General features: G+C 38.6%; 1 protein-coding gene across 3 annotated transcripts in view; it reads right to left on the bottom strand.

Annotated features, from left to right (window-relative positions):
• Nucleotides 1–8,028: 8,028 nt before the first annotated feature.
• Nucleotides 8,029–23,766, bottom strand: part of immp1l (inner mitochondrial membrane peptidase subunit 1) — a 29,941-nt gene continuing 14,203 nt past the window's right edge. Inside the window, exons 2-7 of one of the 3 annotated variants that reach the window (XM_041789230.1) lie at nt 22,637–22,737; nt 21,443–21,553; nt 21,198–21,286; nt 19,842–19,968; nt 11,548–11,658; nt 8,029–8,173 (exon numbers count right to left, since the gene is read on the bottom strand). In XM_041789230.1, coding sequence (XP_041645164.1) covers nt 8,087–8,173; nt 11,548–11,658; nt 19,842–19,968; nt 21,198–21,286; nt 21,443–21,547 — 519 coding nt within the window. In that variant the 5' untranslated portion in view covers nt 21,548–21,553; nt 22,637–22,737 and the 3' untranslated portion in view covers nt 8,029–8,086. The remainder of the gene's footprint in view (nt 8,174–11,547; nt 11,659–19,841; nt 19,969–21,197; nt 21,287–21,442; nt 21,554–22,636; nt 22,738–23,766) is intronic. The other 2 variants (XM_041789248.1, XM_041789239.1) reach the window with 2 other exon arrangements.

Below are 23,766 nucleotides of genomic sequence, written 5' to 3'. Positions count from 1 at the left end.
GAATTGAAGCAGCAGAGTGATTGATACAGCTACAACTTAGCCAACAAAAGTTCTGTTTGATATAGGCTACAAACCTCCTGCTGCTGCTTCTATGTGTTTGTGTGTGATGGAGGTATTTTTGTTTGCAGACAGCCCTGAGAGAGACTGTCAGAGTAATGCTGCTGTGTTACTTTTGGGTCATGTTCTCCACCATGGATATGAAAACAAACAAACCAGGCCATTACCAGTGGCGGGCGGTTCTCTTACTCTCTTTACCCGTACCTCCCTCTCTCCTCTTTCACGTGTCTCTGCACTTTTAAAGGATTCAATTAACCTGAAATGAACTAAAGGGCTGAGCAAACAGATACCGCCTGTCTTCCCTTCTCTGCCCCAAATTCAACGGTCCTACACTTCACATCTCTGTCGTCCTTTTTGCCCCCTGCAGTTGTTTTTCATCTTCCCCTTGTTTAACTCCTTTATTTTGTTTTTGTGCGACAGCTTTGGGAAACACAACAGCAAGTAAGATGACTCTGTTAAGGGTTAATCATCATAAAAAGCATCTTTGCCATCCATTAAAGTACTATGCTGATAGAAATGCTGTGAAGTGAAGTGAAGAGGGCTGTGTGGACTGTGGAGGGTGTTGGTGTATAAACCAATGAGTTAAAACCTTCTTTTCTGTTTTCAATTTCATTTAACTTTTGAGATGTTACTTAAAGATAAAAAACAAAAGTGACACTGCTGGGTGAGTTGCATTTTTCTACACTCATTGCTTTTGTAGGTTATGTGCTTATTTATTGTATAAGTCACCATTTTCCTCAGACTTTTGCAAGCTGTTCTTTGTTCCCTTTCATAGGGGGCTGCAGTATATTTGATGGTTGCCTACTGTCTGTGGCTTAATGAATCAGTCATGAGATGATGACTTTATTGCAGCAGTAGGAGAATCAGGACCAAGTATGGATCTCCTGCATGCACAGATCCTTCAGAATGTACTGGTTATAAAATATCAAATAATCAACATTTGCAGAGCAAAACTCATATCATTAACAAAAAAATACAAAACATATTCAGTCATGTAGACAAGTTTTAGGCATATAGGGGGCTAAAGACTCATAATAGCCCAATGTGCCATAATCCAGGCCTTCTCACTCCTGGTAATACACCAGAGACCACCAGCAGTTTTTGACCCTTGGGACAACAGTAACATGACCAGTGGCTTGTGGCAACCCTACTACCCGCCTGGACTGTACCCTTGACACTGGTGTGCCTTGAAGCAAGTTTATTTGTGCCTTGGGAATTTGTACAACTGTATGATATTACTACTAATATAAAACTGCTATAAGTGTTTTAACATTTATGGATTTGGTGTGCCTTGAGAGTTTGGCCTGATCTTATGTGTGCCTTGGCCAAATAAAGTATGAAAACAACTGCCCTAGACTGTGCTTGCTCGCCATCAACCCTGGTTACATGCAAGGACATCCAGAGCACAACCAGGGTTGTATCAATCCTCCTCCTGCCCTCAGGCAGCTTACTTGCCCCTTCCATGCCTCACATCAGCTTTAATTTTTGGCCTAAGAGTTCTGCACTGTACTGTTTATCTCCAGACTGTGTGTCCCATGTTGGTCCATGGTCTCCAGCATGGTGGTTGAACCATTTTTTAATTCACCAATCTTTTTTGGCATTTATGTTACAAAACACCATCGCCCAAGCATCATATAATAAAACATAAAATTCACCAACAATTGTTATTGTAAGGTCCCAAATTTGTTTCTCTTTTTTTGAGATCTTGTCTGAATAGACAATTTAGCTATAAAAGATTTGTGAATGTATCAAAAAATGAAGATAACTTTTCATATTTGACTCATCACTCTTGCTTTACACATAAAAATAAATTAAACATGAGCAGGAAATTCAAATCTAGCTGATATCCTCTGCATAAACAACCTTCAGGTTAAAGTGAGTAGACCAAAACAAATAGGACCAAAAAGCTAGCAAAATGTTTTCTTTTTTTTCTGGTTGCAGTGGAAGTTGTCTGAAATCTTATAAACTGCCTTAAATGATGCCACCTGTTGATTCTGTGGAGTCATTGTTGATTTGATCCAAGGAGTACAAAATTTGAAGATAAAGCTGAAGTTTAGTGTGAAAGAAATGAGCTTGCCTGCTTTCAAGGTTTCAGGAGATTGAGTATTGATGACTTTATTTGCTGATCCATAGGGCAGATACTCAAGGCTGATCTTTATACTCAGTTCTGTGCTATCCTGGTTTTTACAGCACAGCTTGGGCATGTACTGCCTTACTGTCGTTAGTTCCCCAGTAGGCCTCTGCACAGCATGGAGAAATCCAACAACAAAAGATTAACTAGTTTGGATATATTCCACGCTGTTAAGCCAAAAACTTCAAGCAACCAGTTTATCACCACATGAATACTTTCTAAAGGCACTCTGTCTGTCTGAGAACTTTACCAGCTGACTCAATGGATGTAAGAGCAACAGCTTCACTACAGGTAACCAGGAGCTTGATATTTCTGACTGATATTAATAGTTAACCTTGCAAAGTCAGTAGACTGGCCAGATTTCATTATTGTCATAAGGCAGAGCCATCTTGCAAAGCTTCAAGATGAAACATTTGAACCTGGTCTGAGGATGACCGGACCAGTCAGCATCATTGGGCAGTAGCTATGGGCAGGATTTAGTTTTACTACATGCTGGTAGACAAGGGTGGCCAGTATTAACCTGGATGCAGATAAGGCAGCAGTTTCATCAGAACTGGATGACAATTTTGCAACAGCAACTGTTGCCTGTGGAGTTCAGGTTATATAGTTTTCTCCCCAGGACTGTGTATGGCTGCTTCATATGTCTACTTTGTTATTAAAAAACTGAAACTGATATTTTTAACTCAACCATTTTGATGATTTTAATGAGTTTGGCATAAAGTTCCATTTAGAGATTACAGATAAAACTTACAGATTATAGTCCCATCTCATCTCCTTCTCTTTGTCTGTTGCATGACTGATTAAAAGTAATGGTATGACAGCATTTACACTGCATTTCAGCATTTCATTATGGCTCTTTAAAAAACAACAGGTGACACCGCTGTGAGTACATCAGTGTTTTTTACAGTCTGTTTTCAACAAGGTAGAAATAGCTACATGAAAATGCTACATCTAAACATCAGCTGCAACAGGTTAAGAAAAAGAAATGTGTTTCTGTTTTCTTGGTAATCACAAATATTAGAGCCTTAACAATGTAAATATCCCCTCGTAACATCAGATATTAAATATATTTTAGACGTACAGCTACATACTGCTCTCAGCTCTCCCTCTTCTATAACAGAGGCTGCAGACTCACCTCAGGCCTGCTGACAGCCCACAGCCTGATTCTGTGCTGCTGCAGAGCTCAGCACAGCTGTCTGTTGTCCGCTTCTTCTGATCTCCATCTCTTCCTGCTTTGTGCCCACTCAGCACGACAATGATAAACACCTCTGCCCCGTCATCTCTTTCAAACTCCTGGCACAACTCAAAGGATGACAGCAAGAGCTTTATACAGATTATATACCTGGGTATCACAGATCCTGACTCTACTAAAGAGGAGGGTATTATCCAGTGTATTTGTGGCAGATGTTGATATTTGCACAGCACCTTAGGTGGTTTGAACCCACAATCTTCGGTTTTAACCTTGTTAACATGACACAAATCATGGCCTCTTTTCTGCCACCAGGGCTTGAGCTACATTAGTAAACAGTCAGAGCTCCCTCTATGGGGCAGTATCTTTTAAGGGACATGCTAAGATTACTTGTGTCAGCATTTCAGCTGAACACAGGCACCGTGTTGACATGCAGCAGATGAATATTAAACCTTGAGAAACAAAGATGTGCTTGAAGCAAAAGCCTGCATAAATATTTTTCATATGCACACATACACGCTCACACCCACACACAATCTTGAGCGTCCCTCCCAGCAGGCACAATCACACTCAGGCAGATAATTCAGTGTCACAGGGAGCCTTGTCTCTGACCCTCTGGCCCCCTCCAGACAGGGAAGCAGCTGGACAGGGACCCACGGCTGCCTGGAACTATCTTCCCCTGGGGAGCTCCAAGGAGAAAAGTCCCTCTCTGCCTCAGAGAATGACCAGCTGAGCTTCCTCGGCTCAGTCTGTGAATGTGCTGTTATGTCTCTGGGTCCAGGAAGGTCTGAGCAGAAGGAAGAAGCCGTAGAAATGTGCAAAGAGCAATGTTAGGCTTTTTTTTTTTTTTTTTTGTAGGAGTCAGCAGGCTGATGACAAAACAGAGCGTAAGGGTTTGCTTTGTTTTTTCCTTCTGGTAAGATTCCTGTAAAAAAAAAAGTCACTCAATCTGCTTCACATTCTGGAGTGAAAGAGATGTTTGTGTCTTCCTGTTTTGAAGTTTTAAATGCATTTATTTGAAATGTTACTTCCTGCATGTTTTTAAATACAAAAATATGAGGTTAGATCTATATTACTTTCTTCTACATTCTAATAAAATATCCTCTGTAAATATGAAGGAAACCTGGTTTGGTGTTTGATGATGAATGTTTATGACTCACTAGAGTCACCATATTTAATTCATTATTATTTCTATAACTAAAGTGGATGAAATATGAAGAAGATATGGTTGAGCTTGATCGATTGATGTGTGTTTATTCTTCTTTTAGAGACTTGGCCTTTCTGTTGTTGTTGCAGCATACATTGTTAATAATAAAAATAGAATTTAATTTATAAGAATGGTTTAAGATACATAACCAAGAAGTCAGCTTTCTGAGTAAACATTTAAAGTAGATGAATTAATCATGTCTTTCTTCAAAGTAACTCTGATATTAAGACATGTCAACTGTAAAAGATTAGAATCAGTATATTTTAAATGTATATTGTGCAAAGAAACCCAACAGATTTACATGCTTTGGTATTTTAAATCATACTAACATGTAGGCTCCAATTTTTGTGCAATGCACTGTCTGTAGTGATGTCATATAGATGCAATGCTTCATGCCCTATGAAGTGTCATCTTTAGACCTTTTTAAATTTGAACCACAGTGCAGTTTTGGTAAAGAGAACAACATGAAAGACCTCCTACCTGGAAAGCATTGCAAAAGAATGGGACTACATGAGACTATTGTTCTCCAAATCACGTGTTTCTATGTACAACATATTCATGAAGACACTAATGTCAGTCTAGTAAGGACAATAACTCTTCAAATACAGGGTTTCTATTGAGGTTCCTCTAAGGCAGTAGTTCTGAACTGGTGGGTCGGGACCCAAAAGTGGGTTACAGAGCCCTTTTCAGTAGGTCTGGAATGTTTGCGCCTTAAAAATTGTCCCAAAACGTCAATGAAACTCTTTCAAAACATGTTTGTTTTATCTTGTTTCTTTGACTTCTCACATATTTTGCACAATATATTCTACTGTCTGTGCTATTTTGCATTGAATAAATAATGATTGGTTAAAGAATATTACAAATTTGGGTCACACTTTCTCACTGAGGAGGTGATGGTGGGGTCCTGAGGCTTGACCAGTTGAGAACCAGTGCTCTGAGGAACCTTCAGTTTTGGTCAATTTTGCCCCCCTGTGGACAAGAAGGAAGACCCTTATTACCCGTGCTGATCCTGTCCTGTTCATGTATAGGTGCTTTTTATAAGGAAAATTTTCACTTTTTCAAATAGAAATCTTTGCTGTGATTTATCTTCCTACTATTGTGTGAGGTTTCTGCATGAATTTAAAAGGAGGGGTGGGAAACTTTGGAAAGCAAGAAACTGTAAAAATTCTATTCTCACTGCCTGAGGGCCACTTTGTTACAAACTGTCTGTTACTTTCAACAGGCCAATCATTAAAACATGTGACTTCACAAAAAGAGAAAACATATAGCTTTTATCAAAACATGTTAGCATTTATATTTCTTTGGCTCAGATGCAAGAAAAAAAAATCCACAGTAGAGCTGTGAAACTATTGAGCTCATCAATGAATTACAGCACATTTAAGCAACATATTCAATGTAATGGACAGAGGATTCACTATTTATCAAAATAGTTTTTACCTAAATTTCTTTTTTTTTTTTTTATCCAAATACATTTAGTAATGCTTTCTCAAAGAGTATTACAGAAACATTTACAGCCAGTTCTGCTCATTCATTTATTGCAAAGACCACAACACACACCAGTTTTCCAAGATTATAGATTAGGGCTGGCAAAAGATTAAAATTCTTTATCGTGATTAATCACTGAATTCCTGTAGTTAATCAATTAATTATACCCTTTTTTTATCGCATTTGAAAATTCCACTATTTTGCATTTAGAACTGTTTTTGTGTCATTTCAGATTTTTCTATTTTTTTGAACTACAGGTAATTGACTTCCATTAGGCTACAGACCAGCATGAACTTAACAACAGAGTAAATAATGTGTGATGGCTCTTAAAGAAAATAAGGGAACCGTAAAAAAATAGATGTTTGATAAAACAAGGTTCAGATGACTTCTGACTTGTCCACTGAGCTGTCAGTGAGTTTTTACAAAGGGAAATGAGACATTAAGGAGCAGTGGTGGACTCAGTTTACATCAGTGTAGATGCAGAAAGACGCTGCAGTGGCTTAAAGTGTGTTTAAAGGAACAATAAAACGTGATGAAAAATTTTTTTAAAAGTATTGCTCTAATCGTGGATATTGATTAATCATGTTTAACTCCTTTAATCTTGACAGCCATATTAGATATATAAAATATTTCTAATTGCATTAGAACCTCACTAAACACTATGTTGATATCTGAAATAGACTCAGGGCCATATTATGAGGCCTCATATTACACACGTGGCCCCCTGGACGCCAGTTGCCAACCCTCGTTTTAGAGGAAATTCTCTGGGATGTATTTATTTTTTTTCTATCATGTTAAACAGGGTAGTTTATGGACTTTGAACAGTGTTTTCAGATTTTTTTGTCCTTTTTGTGTAGGCAAGTAGTGCTTTGCTAAATCAAGTACAACTTTTTTTTCATTTCCCATATATGAACAATCAAAGTAATTGCACACTGACCCTTGATAAATAAAATAAAATAAAAACTTTTTTTTATTGGCAATTCACTTGAAATCACTTTGTTAGACATCTACCGCTCACTGTGGGTTTAAAATAAGGTTTAAAAAAAAGATCAGCATCATCACTGATGGCCTGTTTCTTATAGCTCATATTAAAGCCTCAGTTTTAATCTCAGCTTGTTCCATAATGTGCTAAAAAGTCCTCTAAGGGGCTCTAATCCTTTTATTCTAATATTTGAAATCATATTTACATAATGTTGTCTTATACAGACAGCTCACAATAAAGCTTTACTGAGCTCTCTGCACATGTAACATCCTGAGAGTGAGATTCAGGTTCGGCTCCACACACACACAGTGTATTCAGTGGTGAGCGAGGTCCTACTAAGTGCTTATTAATATTGTATGGTTAAATGGGAAATGTTAACATTTTTTCAATTGGCTTGGCAGCCTAATGAAATATTAAACAAAAAGAGAGCTTTTGTTTTACCATAATACAAAGAAAGGGTAAACATGAAATTAATAACATCTTTTTTAAGGGGATAAGATATGTCTGCTTAGATCACAAATTGTTATTTAGACAGGCATCTCTGTTTAAAGCACACAAACAAACATCCTGATAATTTGTGGTTTGGATGTTAAAGAATCAAATAAATATGGCTAAGGTTGAGTATTTGAACCGCAGGGTAGGATTTTGTTGTTATCTTGTTGATTCTGACTTATAGTTTGTGTTTTTCATCATCAAATGAGCAGGATCTCAGACATGAACCTTGTGCCTCTCATCTCTGCCTCTTCCTGCTCTCTCCCATTAGCAGCTCCGCAGAGACGCAGCTTTTCTTTGCTGCTCACGCAAAGCTGCTCAGCTACAGGCAGCACAGCACACAACCAGATGAGGACGCCTTGGCAGTAATAAGAGAATGAACATTTAACTTAAAGATAAAAAATGTGGTTTTCTCATTAAAATATGTCAAATAAATGGGTCTAAATCTTCAAGGCTGAATGAAAAGTTCTTTAACAGCAAAAATGTTAAATAAAAATCAGCTTTATTTAAAAAAGGTGACACAATAAAAACAAAGTGAGTGAATCAATCTGAGTCTGAGTCACTCTGAGCTTTAATGATCTGTCTGCTCGGGCTTTCACTCAGGGTCCCAAAACTATGTGGCGGCCAGAGCTGTGTGGAGACAAAGAACAGAAAAAAGGGAGGAACAATGGGTTAAATCAGAGATAAGACCCACATAATAACAAAATAAAAGAGCTCTGACTAGTGCAGGACATGTTATCACACTTCTTGGACACATTTGCTAATGTGTCTTTTAAGTATGTGTCTGATGATCTTGTTATTTCATCAGCTGTGGTTATAGGGCCTCCAGTGGAGTGCCGCCGTCCAATCAGAGAGACAGAAGGTTGCCTGACCTGTTTTCCAGGGTCGTGGTTGCTATGACATCCAGTGACATGACAACACGGCAGAATGGAAAGCTACACAATATGTTGTCCAGGCTTTGGTCAATCAGACACACTCGCTTTGAACTTCTAACTGACTCACGTCTCTGATTGTGCTTCAAGTGGCCATGAGGGACTAATCAAAAAATAATGAATCAAAAGAAACACTCAGACTGACTGTCAAAGAGCTTCACTTCTAACAGCTAGAATCCAGAAATAAGGGGTTTCATCAAACCTAGCCCCCTGATTAAGCACGTTTTTAAAAATGTAAAGACACCCAACTTCACTGAACATATTTTGAGTCTGATTCCTGTCTTCTACCATTTATCAAATAAATAACCATAGCATTATTGTTCAATTTATTAATTTATTCCATTATCTATTTTACAGTGTTTAACATCAATAATTTGTTCTGGTTAAGCAAACTAACACAAGGAAAGTGAGAAACTCCAGTTTTGCTGATTTTGGCGCCCCCTGTGGACAAAGTACTTCATCTTATTTCTTTGCTTTTGTCCTGTGAAGGAAGGTTTGAAAAACTCCTCCAGATTTAAATAACAAGTTTGATTATAATGATGAACTACCTAGGAGTAAGTTTCATTTTACCGAGGAAGTAATTACCTTATAATGATGTATCAATTAATACGTAATCCCTCATAATACTGTGGAAATTCTCTGGTAATTAGGTGATATTTTACCCTAATCCTAACCCTCTAACCATAACCCCTGACCATAACCCTTTTAATATTGTGGCAATAAAAGTTGCTTGATAGTTCCTGAGTAATTTCTTTATTTTGGACCACTTAATTAAAGTGAGTCCTTCCTGAATCATTTTTAAGTAAATTTTTTGGGTTTTGGGCAGTTGTTCCCAACCTGGGGTCCAGGTAATGTATTTTTTAAACCCATGATTAGAAACATAATGGATCAGGGCCAACCTAAAAAGAGGAAAAAAATGAAGAACATCTCTAAATTTTTATGCAAAAAAAAAAAAGTCAAAATTTTATTTTTTGAGATTATAAAGTTGAAAATTTACAAGAAAAAGCTCGAGATTTCAAAGTTCGAAAAGGCTTCAATTTTGACACTAGAAACTCAAAAGTTTTTTTCAAGTGTACATTTACAACAGTGTAAAAAAAAAAAAATTACAAGAAACCATCCTGAAAACAAAAGTGGTTGGATTTTTGACTTTATTGTCTCAAAAATTCTACGTTTCGGTTCGTGTAAATTTACAATTTACAAAATAAGAAACAACAACAACATATTATCTCTCCTAAATTAAAGACTTTTTAAACCTGAGAATTTTGAGTTTTTTCTTAAAATTTAACAGATCCTCTTTATTTATTTATTTTTACTTGAGTGGCCCTAACAGACAGGCGTAATAATGGATAGTTTATGAATAGATTTCTTGTCAAGCACAAATGTACGTAGGCCTATTATGTTGGGATTTTGTCAATGAAAAATATTAAAATGATGTTTTATTTTTCCAGGTGGGCCATGGGAGCTTTGCTTTTCTTAGATACAAGTAGGTCAACCCCAGGGAAAAAGGTTAATAACCACTAGGTTAGGGTGTTAGAGTAAGGGTAAAATACCACCTAATTACCAGAGAATTGCCCCAACATTGGTAGAAGTACTTGATACTAAATGCATTATTACTAGGTAAATACTTCCTCAATATACCATATTTTATCACCAAGTTATTCCTTGGTAAAATACCAGCTGATTACATCATAATTAGCACCTTATTCTTATTCTGAAAAATGGCTAGATAATTACACTTATTACCTTAAAATTACTATGTAATTCAAACCAAGCAGGCAAGATGGTGGAATCCAAACATGGGCAAGAAAAGGACTGAGTAAAATATCTGACCTTTTTAAAGAAAATGTTTTAATGACATTTGAGGCCATCTCTCTAACATATAATATTCCAAGGAAACAATTCTTTAAATACTTGCCGTTGTTAAGTTTCATGTACTTGATGCAAAACCAATCCCTAACAAATCCAGCTCTTTCAGCCTTAGAAGAAATTATGATCAAGAATTGCAATGGCAATGGTTTGATCTCATTAATACAGAGGTGACTTATGTCTGGTCTGGATGAAACCTCAGTTCCCAGCCTTGAGATATAAAAGTGAACATCATAAACAATGAATAGAAGGCTCAAACAAAAACAAAAACCAACACTAATTTAAGGCTTCTCCAGCATTTATATCAATCAAATCTCAAGTTAAGGAAAAAAGAAGATAAATTCACAAACTACTCCATACTTCAGTCAAAACAAATGACAGCTATCAATTGGAAGAAAAGCGCTGCACCTAATACAGGTGTTTAAAAAATGGTCAACTGTGTGTCGATGGAGAGAATAACATGTATCTGAATAATAAAATAAATCTAAGTTGCAGGTTTGTGGAGAAATATGAAACCATTTGAGGACTTTATAAAAAATGGTTAGAGCTTCTACAGGACGGAGAGTATCTAAAGAATTATAGCAGCAAATCACAGAAATGGTGAAGGCAGGATTTGGATCTTTAAGTGTTTGTTTACACATGGCATATGTGTGTATGTATGCACAGTGTATTTGTAAAGAAAATGAATGGTTATCATCTTGATTGAAAACTATTAGTTGAAGGAGAGTATCTGATATGTTAGTAGGGTGGTTGTTGAATGTTTTCTTTTGTTCTAGTGTTTAATATCAAAAAGCTACAATATACTGTCTGGAAACTTATTGTGGATTATGCTATAAGAATGTAAACAAACCATAAAAATGACTAGGTACTTAGGGTCCACTGAAATAAATTGTTATCCAATAAAGAAATGATCAGACTTGTCCCAGATGTTCTCGTTTGACAGTCAACATTCTTACTTTCAGCCATTTTTAAAACATCTATGAACCCTGAATCAGAGCCTTAATTATTATCGATTTTAGAAATGTGTGCTTCCATAAAATACCGTGTCATCAAAACATTAAAGCCGTTTTTCCAATGAAGTATTCAGTGGTATTTCAGTAGAATTTTAGTTCTCATCTAAAGCTGTGAAGTGGTAATAATACATAAGAATTGTGTTGTTCAGCATATTTTAACACATGAAAACATACAGTGCACCTCCTCTTTTACCTTTAAGCAAACCCGCCCTCGGATGAGGGCATAAGGAATTGGGCCATAGCTCCTTGAGTCAGTGGAATTCCTGAGGTTATCCCCTTCTAGCCACACGTGGCCTTTTGGAACCTGAAAACATCAGCGCACACATGAATCAAGGGCTAAAAGATTAGAATACAGCTGTTTTACCCCACAACAAACAATAACAGACAAAGGACATCATGGCGCACTGCTTTACTTTAACATGTAATAGTGAGTTGACCTATTATGTTGTCCCAATCTACCTAAACCCCACCCCCTCAGCCAGTCCTCCCTCCTCAGCCTATCTTAACGTCAACCTGCCTGTCCCTCTTTAACCCCAAACCGTCTTAGGAGAGGGGTCATGGGTAACGGGCAGGGTCAGGGGGGATTTAGAGGGACTTCAAACGGGGTCATTAGGCTGTTGGCTAAGATCTGCGCCCCTCTTACCCAGGGAGGGCAAAGCAAGAAAGGGGCCTGAGATAGCTGGGCAGGGAGAGAGAGGGAGCTGGAGAGGGCTAAGCTGCGGCTAGCAGCAGTGTCCAAGGGTCTCCACCGCGGTCCGACCTGCCAGTGGGGCGGTCATCCAAGCGGGCTCTAATTCACAGTGACACCAATTATGATTAATCTCATCACTTTAGGAGAGTAGGCTTGTCAAGGCCCTAATTAAGTGCGCTGTCCCCCCTATATGTGCAGACAGGATCAACAACACATTATATTGTCATAATGGGCATCACAATCCACGAGTCTATTTTTGTGTTGCCTAACTTTTTAACGGCAAAAGTCCTCTGGAGGAAAGAGAATAACATGAATAAAGAGGCAGTATCCTGACGTCACGTCTTCGCCTCTGCTTGTTCTCCTTCTTGCTGTCACCCGGCTCTCTGATTGGACTCTTTGGTCCTACTGTGAGATGCTGTGTTTTTGTTTCATATTGGATAATTGAGACAGATGATGTGACATAATCACGAGCCAATGACATGTTGACCTAACACGAGGTAAACAACTCGATGAATAACGACGACACAAATGAATATCATTAAAGGAGTCATCTGAGAACCATATGTCAGCATGCTGGATTCCCACCATTACACCTCATTAACATGGTAACATATGCTGGCTCCCAAGCACAGGAAGAAGAAACACCACCGTTTGTCATCTGCCAAACCAGAACCCCCTGTTCTCCTCATGTACTATTCAAGAAAAACATCATCTTCTTAGTGTTCAACTGAAGACAAGATTTTTGTATCTGGGCAGCATCTGCCCAGACTTTGGTAAAACCACTGCACTGACACTGTTTCCCAAAGAGGAAGAAGATTTTCTCTCCTTTTTAGGCACTATTTTAGCTCAATTAATCATCCATTGTCCCTTATAAACCTTATTATATTAGCTAAAATAAAGCAGTGAGTTTTCTTTGCTTGAATGTGTGAAATAAAGCACTGATTCTTCAGCCTGACATGAGTTTCTTAATGCAAAAAACTGACTGAAGAGAAAACTTTTTTCACTTTTTTTTTCTGAGTATCAGTGAAAGGGTGAAAAGCACTGAAACCTGACCTGCTCTACACTGGTCAGGACAAGAAAAAAAATGTAATATCAGCTTTCAAGTTGAGGTAGGTGTGTGATCAATGAGTACAACAGTCAAAGTTTAAGAACCACAAGATTTAGCTATTTTTGCAAAAATGCAGGTAAAATCTCCACCCGTTTAAGCAAAATCAAGTTAAAGCCATCTCTTTTTTTCAGGAATCCTGTAAGCCTTTTCATGTATGTGTTTAGTTCATACAGGCCTTGTCTATGAGGAGAAAAAAACTACAATTTGCTAACAGACGCACAACAGATCACTTATCGCCATAAAATTGATGCACATTTTGCGCACATGTAGAATTCCAGTGTGTAAAATGTGTGTGACTCCCATCTTGGATGCACAAATGTCATCTTTACATTACTATCTTTTTCCTTTCCTTTCCAAACTGGCAGATAACGATCTTTTCTCTTGTTGGTCTTTGGCTGGCCCTGATTGGGTGCTACCACCACGAAATCAACAGAAGAAGAAACTGGAGCATCATAACTGGCTGACAGGTTAACATGAAGTTGTTGTCTTTTACTTTCTGTGTCAAAATGGAAGACTGATAGCAACACTGCTAACTTTTTCATTGCTATAAACATAATAAATAGTTACATAATCATGAAGTTAGCAATGTAGATTTTTTAGAATCAAAGCTCTGAATAATCCCTGCACTTTGCATCTGGATTAAAAATGTTACGGGACGGATACAAATGCCAGGAGCTGTCTGTAGATAGGCAAAAAGTAAGCCTCTCATTACAATTAACTCAATAGAGATCCATTTTAAGGTTCCTGAGATATTGAAAATAACACAATGCTTGGTAGCTGTGAGGGATCCAGCGGGGTTGATGATGCAAAGAGGAGGTGTAACCAGTCAATGCACCAACCTGTACTCTAGTACACTGACAAGCAGATGGAAAAAAGATTTATGTTAGCCCAAATACACCCGCAGTTTTAAAATATAAACTCCAATTCTAAGAAAGTTGGGACATTGTGTAAAATGTGAATAAAAACGGAATACAGTGATTTGTAAATCCTTCACAACCTATATTCAGTTGAATACAACCACAAGAAAATATATTTCATGTTCAAACTGATAAACCTTTGGAAATACGCTGAAATTCTGAATTTGATGCCTGCAACACTTTCCAAATAAGTTGGTACAGGACAATTTTTACCATGTTAAATAACCTTTCTTTCTAACAACTCTCTGTAAGCATCTGGGGACTGAAGACACTAATTGTTTATGTACTGAAAATGGATTCCTCTCCAATTCTTGCTTGATATGCATCTGAAGTTTATCTACAGTGCAGGGTCTCTGGTGTTATATTTTACACTTTATAATGCAGCATTAATTTTCAATGGGAGACACATGTAGGTCGGTCTAGTAACCACACTCTTTTCCTATGAAGCCATGGTGTTGTAACTTATGCAGAATGTGTCTGGCTTTGTCTTGAAGAAATAAACAAGAACATCTATGAAAAAGAAGTAATCTGGATGGAAGAATCTGGCTACAAAATCTTAATGTACCCCTAGGCACCAGTCAGGCCAGTTGAAGGGTTCTCAGGACTGAAAATGCAGGGAGATTTTGGAGAGAAACTTGTTGTGCCAAAGGAGATCGTTTGCACTAGTTTGAGGCCTGACAGTGCTATGATCTGCCAGTCAGCTTATAGTGTATTTTATAGAGTTGATGGTTCTGTGGGTGTATTCTGTGGAGGAAGCATATGAAATAAAAGCTCAGATATGCAGGTCTGGGGGGGAAAAAAAAGTCAGTTGTAGGGGGGGATGTAGCAAGGTCAGCAGTTCCATTACTTAGAGATCTAGGAGTTAAGGACAGTTAAGGAGATGTTAAATTGAGAAATTCAGGCCAGTCAGTGGATCTACATAAGGAGGAGTAATGCTGGCTGGGGCTGGGGCTTAATAATGGGTGATAATTGTAATTATGAGTTGTGGTGGGGTAGGTAGTAAGGGGGAGGTAGAGTATCAGTCTAGTCCAGCAGGTGTGAGTGGGAGCCCTAGACAGGGCGCCTCACTCTAGCTCTGCTAGTCAATAAATGTCAATAAGACATTTGATCTTCTCTTCTTCTCACGTGCCTCTACGTCTCACTTTCTATGGTGAGGGATTTCCTTTTTCTGGTTCTCATGCAGTGATTTCCTGTCATTGATATGGAGGTCTGAACCTTTCTAAGTAATGTTTTCACACTAGTCGTGAACCAGACTGTGGTGCACTTCGGTACAGACCAAGACCACCTCTTTGGTCTGACTGTTTAGTCCGGACCATAATACTGCGGTGTGAAAGCACCTTAAGTCTCACAGGAGAACTCCTATCCCCAATCATTGTACTATTACCATCTACCCTACTACTGGAAAGTTTCAAGTGTCTCTGAGCATGCTGTAAAAAGACAAAGTTTAGACTGAACATTAAATATCTTGTCTTTGTGCTGTATTCAATTGAATAAACATTCAAAGGGACTGAGAAATCACTGTAGTCTGTTTTTTCACCGTTTTTTCTGACCCAAACTGGCTGTCATGTTTTGTGCATGCTACACAATCCCCATGCTCGGCTGTGACCAAGAAGTCAAACAGCATAAATACGAAGATTAAAGCTGAGAAGCAAACAACACAAAGGTATCAATAGGACAAATGGAAAAGCGTTAAGTATGAATTTTTGGGCAGACAGGGTGAGAAGTTTATGTTGTGTCAGCTGAAGGACTTCATAGATGGAAGACAAACCCATGATCAGTTTTTATTAGTGATGTATTAGTCAAGCAGAGAAGATTCAACAGTAATGAGCTGAAAGGGGGCATATCACTACATACTGTAATGTAATGACATATTTCAGTCAAATGATTTCCATCAGTTCTACCAGTAACTGTGCATGCAAACTTTTGGTTTATAAAAGACAGCTGCTGACTGAAGCACTTTAAGATAGTCAAAAATACAAGCACAAATGTGATATATGTATATAAATGTTGTGTTGAAGAAGTCTCCGTACACTGCACAATATTGAAACTCTTCACTTAAGCACCTCGACAGTATCATGGTGGGATTTTGACATGATTGTCACCAACAGATATTTCCTAACCACACAGACTTCCAAAGGTCTACAGACCAAACACAGAGCTGGAGTATTTGGACGTGGAATCACTTTGATGGATGGCAGAGACTGCACGCGTCCTGTGCTGATAGGCTGTGCAGACGCGAGGCATTGTGTACCTGTCAGAGACGTGTCGAGAAGCACTGAAACCGGAGCCCTCCTCTCGGTGGAGGTGTGTTGTTTAACAGCCGCACCATTACAGTGCTAATTATGTTAACATGATTGAGGCGGTGAATTATGCTCAGCTTAAAATACATACAGGAGAGTTCACCTTTCACCGTATTACTTCGCCTGTGTTTCCTGAACAGAACAGAACAGATGAGGACTTTTGTGTCTGTCTGTCTGTCTGTTTGTCTGTCTGTCTGTCTGCCTGCCTGTCTGTCACCCTCTCTCACTCTCTTTGTGGTAATATTAGGGATCAAGTGTCATTGTTTTGACACAATAGCTCAGACACAGAAATGATTCCTAAAAGGTGACAGGGCAATTAGTCTGCTGTTAGAGCTCTGAGGGTGGAGAAGACCTGCCTGTCTGTCAGAACAAAACAGGAGGTGATGACAGGGTCTCACACCACCTTCAAAAGTGTGTCTTTACAGGTCCACCCATAGTGCCTCACACCGTCCTGCTAGTCCCACACATATACAAGCACGCTCTGGGGAAAGAAAACTCCCAGAGGGAGGCCAAACAGTTAAATGTATGTTTTATCATGAAGTCAGTCATTTTGATCCAGGGAATTAAAAACACTACCATCGGAAAGCATTCATCGGGGGCAAAGCTTCTATCTGGTTATAAAAACAAAGAAATTAACAATGACACCTTTATGTGGCCTCCTAAAGAAAATAAGAGCATCAGTGACAAGAATGATCATTTTTATAAAATAATGCTTGTAGTGAGACCCCCAGGGTAGGTGTCAGACCAAATGATTTACAGTGAGTAGAAGGAACTGCCTTTTTTAAATCATTTTTGCATGCCAAAGATTCTTTAAGAGCTGCACACAGACATTTCAAATAAAGAGGGATGGATTTATTGACAGAAAACACAAGTTACATATGTATAGGCCTATATATAGATTAGGAAATCAATAAAAAGGTCCTTTCAGAGGCTTAACCCCCAGAGTCCTAAGCTTTTTACTTTAAATCAATGTCTGGACTTATTGTCTTAAAAAGTTTGTAAAAAATCGACCCTGTAGTGCACAGTCAGGCTCTAAACATCCCTTTTTCAAGACAACCTGGGCTTTAAGAATATGTGTGCTGCAGTAATTAATGTCACTGGAATAAAAAAATGTTATGGAACTATAAAGACAAAAGAAGAAACTAGACAAAAATAAAAACTTAAAGGTTTTTCTGTGTGACACAGTGAACAAAGACTTTTTTGCACAGACTTGTTCTCTCATCTCTTGGGGACCAAAAAGTGAAAAAAAAAACAAAAGAATTGTGACAAAAGGTTTTCAACATATTCACAGTCATACTCATAAAAAAGTCTATGTATATGCTGTTTTTTCAAAGATATATTTAGGGATTTTTAGTGCCTTTATTGGACAGAGGAGGACAGTGGATAGAGTCAGGAATGGGACAAGAGTGGGGAGAGACATGCAGCAAAGGACCACAGGCCGGATTCGAACCTGGGCCGCCCGCACACGAGTAGAGCATTAGACGGCAAGGCCATCTGCACGCCCCTGTACATACGGTCATCAATTATCATCATGTGCTAGGTGTCTCACATTTTTAAAATCAGTTAGGATTTTAAATATCTTATAGTGCATGCTAGGCTAAGGAAACCTAATTGAACTGTTCAACTTACTGCATGCATTTACTGAATAAAGCACTTTGAATTACAATATGTGCAAAAACACGTGGGATGAATATTGCTTGTGTATACTGCATTTGGTTTTAGTTGGGTTTTTTTTTAAAGGCTCAAAGTTGACTTTGATGAAGTTACCATGAGGATCGGGCTGCAAACCTCTTGATCAGATCCCAGTATAGGATGGATGTTTCAGTCTGAGGCATTTTAAACTTTCTTCTTGGTGTACAGCTACTACAGTTTGGCGTTTACAGTTAGTTTAGGATCAAAATTCCTTTTTTTCTGGATACCAGAATGTTTTTCTTACAATAGATAACCAGGATAAGCTGATCACTCTCTCTGGCTGTATGCACAGGGGCAACTTCGAGAGATATCTGGCTGCAGACCTCTACATTCAGACCTAAACAGACTATAAATGCTAAACTGCAGGAGCTGTACACCAAGTGGCAAGACAAAAATGCCTCAAACTGAAACATCCATCCTATACTGGGATCAAGTATCACATTGCACTGCTGCCATCCATCACAAATTCAGTCCTGTGTGTGTGGAGGTGGAGTTAGCAGAAGAGGAAACCTTTTTTATTTCCCATTTGATTTGTTGAATGACACTTAGAGGCTCGGCCTTATGCTATGTTTCGCTGAACTCATTCAACAGTCTATAAAATGCACAAAAAATTCAAAACATGCAATATAAACGCAACCTTTGGTTTGCAGACGTATACACACACATATACACACACACACACACCTCCGCCCACCCATCAGTGTGTCCACTCGGCTGGCACTAACTCTAACAGGCTTCAGAGAGATTGCAGGCCTGAGCTGTGGGCGTTGGGGAGAGTAGTAATAGAAAAGCAATGACAGTGGTTTCAGCAGCAGAACCCCTGCTCACTCTCTGGTTTTATCACTGTTCTGAGGAAATATAAGGTGTTGTCAAAAGCTGATATTTTGACCAATGACACAAAATGAATGTGTGCGGTCTAAAATGTAAACAACTATAATAGTGTATAGACAGCAGTTCACACACAAAGAAAAACAAAAATAGAGACGGTTTTACATTATGCACAGAAATTCTGTCAAACTATCAAGTTTTTCATTTTGTGCTGAAAGCCTTTCTTATATATTCTTTATTCCTCTCCATCTTCTTTACCTTTCTTCTGCCAGAGGGATTCTGATTTATGTCTGTTCAAAGGACAACAGGCAAACATGCACCTCTGGTAAAGCAGGGAATCACTAACCTGATTTGTTTCACACATCCATCTGGAAAACCTTCAGTACTAAGCGTTTGGAAAGGGGCAGAGGCTTTGAAAAAAAACTCGGAGTGTGGACGTTCTGTCTGTCACATCTTTACGGTCCAATCAGAGCAACAAAACAGGTGACGTAGCCGCGACCAAGATGCGCTTGCGCAGTTTCTGAGGAATAACTTGAACCATGGCAACTATAGACATGTCAGTACACAACTTTGGTCGTTTTTGAAAAGAACACAACTCACTGCTGTTCTTTGTTCTTCTTTTAACGAAAAAATGTCGTCAAGTTCTGATAAAATTGGCGCTTTAGCAGCATCCACACTAATCTCTCCTGCCATAATTGCACCGGCCTCTTGTTGCTGCTTGCTTACATCACGACTCTGCCGCACCTGAAAGAACTGCCCCTCGTCGCTGATTGGTCCTGTCACTTTCTAACTGGGCCCAAACGGTTCAGATGGGAGCTTTGCAAGATGGATTCACCAGTGAGAAACAAGGAAATGGGCGTATCCATCTGCTTTGCAAGGCTAGGGAATCACAGGATGTGTAACAGAGAACTCTGAGCACATTGAACAAAGGTAGGAGGTGAATATACTCACATATGTGTGGGTCTTGAAAAGATCTGAAGGGGCACTTGTGCAGATCTTGTCACCTTCCAGTCCAATCACCCTTTTACAAATGTTCATATTTGGGTCAAATGGGCTCTTTGCAATCACTATATCACCTCTGTATGTATTGAAAGAAAACAGAAACATAATAACATTGAAAAAAAATTAAAATCACAGTTATGGTTTATCTTTGTAGGGCATTGCTGACATGTATTATCTAACAACATGTAGATAAATAGATAAAGAAAATACAGTTATTTGCAGAAGTCTCAGGTATGAAGGGTGCTAAGGATTCATCATAGGGCCCCATGCGCCACAACAAAGGGCTGGGGAAAGGGAAGCAAGAGTCAAGTTTGACACATGTTGACACACGTGCATCTCTTGGCAGCCAAGGTCGAGCTCAATGGTATTTCTTTTGTCTGGGGCTTTCGCACCACTACCCGCCCAGACAGTACACACCAAATTCACCACTTACTCTGCAGTGGGCATTATTATTTTTTCAACAGATTGATGTCCCATGCCCTGCAAATGTGCAAGGACATCCAAAGCACAGCCTGGGTTGTGTCAATCCCCGTTTGCTGCCCACCGGGTCCCTCAGGCAGACTCACCATTACATGCCTTACTTCAGTCTCAATTTTTGGCCCAAACATGCCTAAAAGTTCTGCACAGTACTGTATGTTTTAACAAGGGCTGTCAGCATTTAAGCATTAATAAAAACACAACTAAGATCCATAGTAAGCGCATTGTTTAAAAAGAAAACAAAAAAAAAAAACAAGGGGGGTTTATCACATTTTTTAAATGAATCACAAATCAAATTTTTGTCCCTCTGAGCACACATTGATAAAGCCACTGCAGCATCTCCCTGCAGCCACAGTGATGTGAAATAAGTCCACCACTGCTCCTCAATGTCTCATTTCACTTTAAAAAAGTCGGACAGCTCAGCAGATAACTAAAAAGTCATCTGCACCTTGTATGATCAAACATTTTACTTTTAAACAGTTTTCTTATTTCCTTTTCAATCCATGATAAATTCACTTTCCTGAAGTTAAGTTAATATCATAAACTTTACCCAAAGTTCCTTATTTTCTTTTAAAGTAAAAGCAGGTCTGTCTCCAAACAGGTAGTGAGTTACCTTTAGCTTAATAGAGTAGGAAAATCCAGAATAAAACAAATAAAATTGCAAATGTAAAATAGGGATATTCTAAAATGTGACAAAAATGAGATAAATTAATTTTATGAATGTTGCAACTAATCAAGATTAAAAATCGTAATTGTTTAACAGCCTTAGTTTAAACTTGTGTAAGATTTTTTTGTCCCACTCATAGGAATCCAGAGGCTGGAACTTACTTTTCTATTTTGCAGAGATGTCGGCTCATTCGCTCCGAGAAGACAATATCCTGGCTCACAATGGTCGGCTCCATGGATGGACCTGAACACTGAACACACCAACAACATCAAATTAAAGTTGGATCTTTTGCAAATATACTATATGTTGTTAAGAAAAATGATAATTTTTTCTTATGTTTAAATGTGCTTTATAATTCAATTTAGGTTGAATTGGATCATTCTGTTATAATTATAGAAATACAGACCACAACAACTTCTCCAATGTATTCAAAGGCACAGTGTGCAATGCAGCCATACTGGATGGTGTAGCCCACAAAGCCCAGCGCCTTCCCCAGCACACGGCGGAACATCTCCACCTATAATCAAAAATAAAAGAATTATCAATTACATCTGTACAAGGGTCAGATTTTGCCTTGACAGACATTTATGGGACAGTGCTTTCAAATTAACTAAAAAAAAAAAAAAAAAAACATTTTGGTCTAATTAACATTTTAATGATTTAGTAGTTGTATTTTCTTTCAAAATCAAAGTAACTGTTACGCATTAATAGGGAAATCAGTCCCTAATGCTAACAAAGCAGCCACCTACAACATGGGTGATAGACCCTAACCCTTATTGGTGAAAACACATGCAGGAGACAGGTCTTTCGTTTTGATTCCTGGGCAAGAAAATTGTGCTCTGCAAAAGCCTGAGGTGGAAAGTTGACACAGAAAACTGCAGATTTATTCAAGACTGGTCTGATAATTTTGTGTTTATCACGCATCATATCTACTACTAATGGCTGACTAGTAGATTTCTGTAAAAAGAGGTTCAAACGTTAAGTCATTTCTGATAAAAACTAATGCAATCTTGATCATTATGTAGCTGCAGGGATTTAAAGGCAAACAATATCCATAAAAAACACTTCATCTTTTTTTCACCACACAGTCTTTTAGGGGGCCTGATATGGTCCCCCAGCCTTCAGTTGATGATCACTGATTTATTACGTTTAACTAATGCCCTCTACATACAGCACAGTGTAAAGACATGACTGAAGTCTGATCCATTTATGGTAGGCTTAAGTCCCTCAGAGGATCTCTAAAAACAAAAGCTGTTAGGGGTTTAATTTTTAAAGGTGTTGACAAGATTGTCACAGTTGGCCTAATGCTAGGATGGCACTTTTCCTGGTGTTTCATTCTCAGGGGCTGAGCGGCCAGTTCACAGCTGAAAACTGCCCTGACCTGTGACCCTGTGAAGGATGGACCAATCAACACCTCATGCTCAGGTGATGGACAAACACAGAAACTGTGACACATCCAGTGGAGCAGCTCTGCACTTTCTCCAGCTAGTCTCTGACACTGTTCTGCCTCCACCACCACCACAATCATTAGAGTGGTTATTAACTTCTGTCAGCACCATAGAAACACAAAGACACCCCCACCATCCACCCACACACCCACCTGCCCTGCAAACACTCGGTCACACAAACACACAGGAGGACGGTGTCTTCTCAGCAAACATCCCACACACTCAGGTTATTGACTTTTACTCAGGCTGCAACCTGTTGGATGAACAGAAGAAAGTAAGTCAATCTTTACCAAGTGTTATACACTGTGTGTGCGCATGCTCACCTGCAGATGCGTGTGCACATCAGTGGAGACAAACAGATAAAAAGAGGTAAGGAACTGTGTGTTTTAGAGAAGAACTGATACAGCTAGAGTTGCTCAGTAAACTGTGTTTAAATGCCTGTGATGCTGCAACTTCTCCAAAACACTCGCCTCCAAACACATTACAGTAAATGGACGTACTATAGCTGCACCAGGTGAGTATAATGATAGAGTGACAATAATGAAATTATTTCAGCTGTACTAATGATGACAAAAATGTGATACTAACATTTGCGATAGAGATGCACTGTTCTATGAGTTGAAAAACTGGTCAGTATCGGCCATAAGCTCATCAGCAAACTTTGAGGGCATTCATGCTTAAAGCTCAGTTAGGCCATTTAAGCTCAGATCAGTGGCCTTCTCTGGATAGGGATGCATGCGGTTTAACGGTTAAATCCATTTATCACATTAGCCAGCATGAGATTTACAAGTTAGTTAAACTTATTACCTATCATTTTTTATACATATGGGCTTAAAATCCTTTTCTATATGCTCTTGAAACTATAATGAACCTCCCGCCACTAAGGCAAGATGTAAATATTAGAAGCTTAGTGGTAGCGTAGCAGTTAGCGTGTAGTAGGAACAGCTCAGTATGACTTTTTTTTTGTAATAAATGGAAATAAAGTGGTATGTGGGTTGTCAGAAGTGAAAAGATGCCTCATATCAAAGCACGATATTAATTTGCAAAGAGGAACGAAAGCTGGTGGACCTAGCAGCTAATGTTAGCCACACTGTACAGAGTATAACAGGCTCACATCATACCTGCTAACACAATGAGCCTGTGAGGAATTTGACTGTTTTCTAAGTATTTTCTCCTCTTTAGAGTGGTCAGTTAAATACAATTTAAATGGGCATTTAGTCAAATGGGGAAATGGACACCTAACACCCTTAGTCTATATCCTTGTGTCAATGTGAAATTTTAG

This window comes from Cheilinus undulatus, linkage group 1 (assembly GCF_018320785.1).
Source record: "Cheilinus undulatus linkage group 1, ASM1832078v1, whole genome shotgun sequence".
In the NCBI taxonomy this organism is placed as follows: Eukaryota; Metazoa; Chordata; class Actinopteri; order Labriformes; family Labridae; genus Cheilinus; species Cheilinus undulatus.
This window is presented reverse-complemented; position numbering and strand designations above follow the sequence as displayed.